This window comes from Pollicipes pollicipes, unplaced genomic scaffold (assembly GCF_011947565.3).
Source record: "Pollicipes pollicipes isolate AB1234 unplaced genomic scaffold, Ppol_2.1 Scaffold_4295;HRSCAF=5057_pilon_pilon_pilon, whole genome shotgun sequence".
In the NCBI taxonomy this organism is placed as follows: Eukaryota; Metazoa; Arthropoda; class Thecostraca; order Pollicipedomorpha; family Pollicipedidae; genus Pollicipes; species Pollicipes pollicipes.
Window position 1 is genome coordinate 10201004 of NW_023596461.1, and position 1881 is coordinate 10202884.

The following is a 1881-nucleotide window of genomic DNA, read 5'->3' on the forward strand; positions in this document are numbered from 1 at the left end:
TCTGGGCTATATATTACTTTAACAGCGTGACAGAATTAGCATGGCACATTTCCTACACATGGCAGTTCGACTGACGCAGAAGATATCTGCATGCTCATTGCGGAAGATCAACTCCTCCCACCAGGGACAGAACGGCCAACAGGCGTTCTCATTCTCAGACATTATGACATTGCGACCTCAGAGCTTAACAAACATTCCAAAGCGAGCCATCGGAGCCACGTGTGTTCTCGCCAGCCGTCAGCATCTGAGCTCTTCTACGTTCTGTGACCTGGTGTCGGACCATAAGCTCTAGTGCACCCACTCGTTATATGACGACGTAATCGGTCAGCCTATGCTGCAAAACCGGCCCTGTAGAAATGGGAATGGAGGGCCATCGATACTGGGCACATCTTTCCACCGGCTATAATCCACGACCTTGCGGGCCTCGTAATTTAACAACTGGTATCATAAAATGTTCTGGGAGGAATTGTGTCGGCGGTAAAATAGACGATAACGGTCTAACAATGATCCACGTGACGTATGTATCATGATCGTAACGCTTACACAAACCCTCGGTAAACCAGAAGCAACGCAAGTATTAATCGAAGACACAAATTCTGAGCTTATATGCAGAACTTCATCCGCCACGTCATCGCAGAAGCACTCCTCGCAAAAACGCTGCCGATGTTTCCGATCTGGAGCGAAGTGAGTGGATCCATCACAAGTGGCATCCACACAAACTTACTAAACTCTGCAGGAGTGGTACGTCATTGCGAACATTCCCCACTAGAACGCCATCGCAATCATAAAGTTAAAACTGGCAATCGTCTAAGCAAGGACCAGTTGCAACAGCTTGACTAGATCATTCTGGCTTTCCTTCGTGCAACATGTTAAAAGATCACTGCTCTATCACACCTATGCACGTCCTTAAGACCGCAGAATAGGGACGCAAGGCCCACAGAGACCACGTGCGCTGCGCTCCTGCGGCGTCCGCGGTGGGCCATCGGCGCCGGGCGGCCGCTGGAGCCTCGGGCGCCACCGGCCTGGCCGTCCGGTGTCCATACATCACCTGGCTGGGGCTCGCCCGCTCTCGGGGACCCGGCCTGCCCACCCCACCGCCGACGGAAGTCTTTGCTCCCATCCACTCCCCGAATGCTTCCGCCGGTCAGCCACGCGTCACCACGCCGATGTGACGTCACATCTGGTCACCACGCCGATATGACGTCATATCTGGTCGTCGATGGTAGATGCATCACTCTTGTTCTGTGATGTGACGGTGGTGCCACCCGTGGCCGCCGGCGAAATCAGTCACAACGCCTCGTCGCCAGGTTGCGCGTACGGCACGTTGTGGAAGCCGTAGTACGTAGAGCGGCCGTTGGTGCCACCACGGTCGACCCCGTTGCTTCCCCCGTTGCCATGGCTGCTCCTGCCGCCGTTCGCGTGACCCTTGCCGCCGCCGTTAGGCGACGCGGCGTTGGGGCGTCTTCGCCGCTTGAAGAAGCCCAACTGAAACATACAACGCCGGCGGGGTTTTGACGTGCTCTGATTGTGTGTTTTGTTATAGCCTAACAAGCAATGCTCCGCTCACGTACAAGTGACCGGAGATGTTCGACTTCACCACTCAGAGCACCTTAATTTGGTGAACATATCATGCATGTGTATATCTCAAATTAAGAACGATTAACGATGAACATAAAAGACAAATTTGCTTGCCGACATAAAGATGAATTAAAACATCTTGTAAACATAAAATACGTAAAATAGCCAAACTCTACCAGCATGTTTGAGCAGTTAGAGTTTAGCCAAACACGCTTCTCATAAACCTACAAGCACCCATTGTACATGAAGCATCTGAAACAGCTGGTATGCTCGGTGGCAGTAGTCAGCCTTTTACTGATCGTT

General features: G+C 52.2%; 1 protein-coding gene across 1 annotated transcript; it reads right to left on the reverse strand.

The window, feature by feature from the left end:
• On the reverse strand, positions 1–1487 carry LOC119096436 (integrin alpha pat-2; the record flags this gene model as incomplete). Its single annotated transcript, XM_037219346.1, is given in 1 exon segment — positions 1–1487. A coding segment is annotated over 1 exon segment (200 nt), but the record flags the coding sequence as incomplete, so codon positions are not given.
• Positions 1488–1881: the final 394 nt, after the last annotated feature.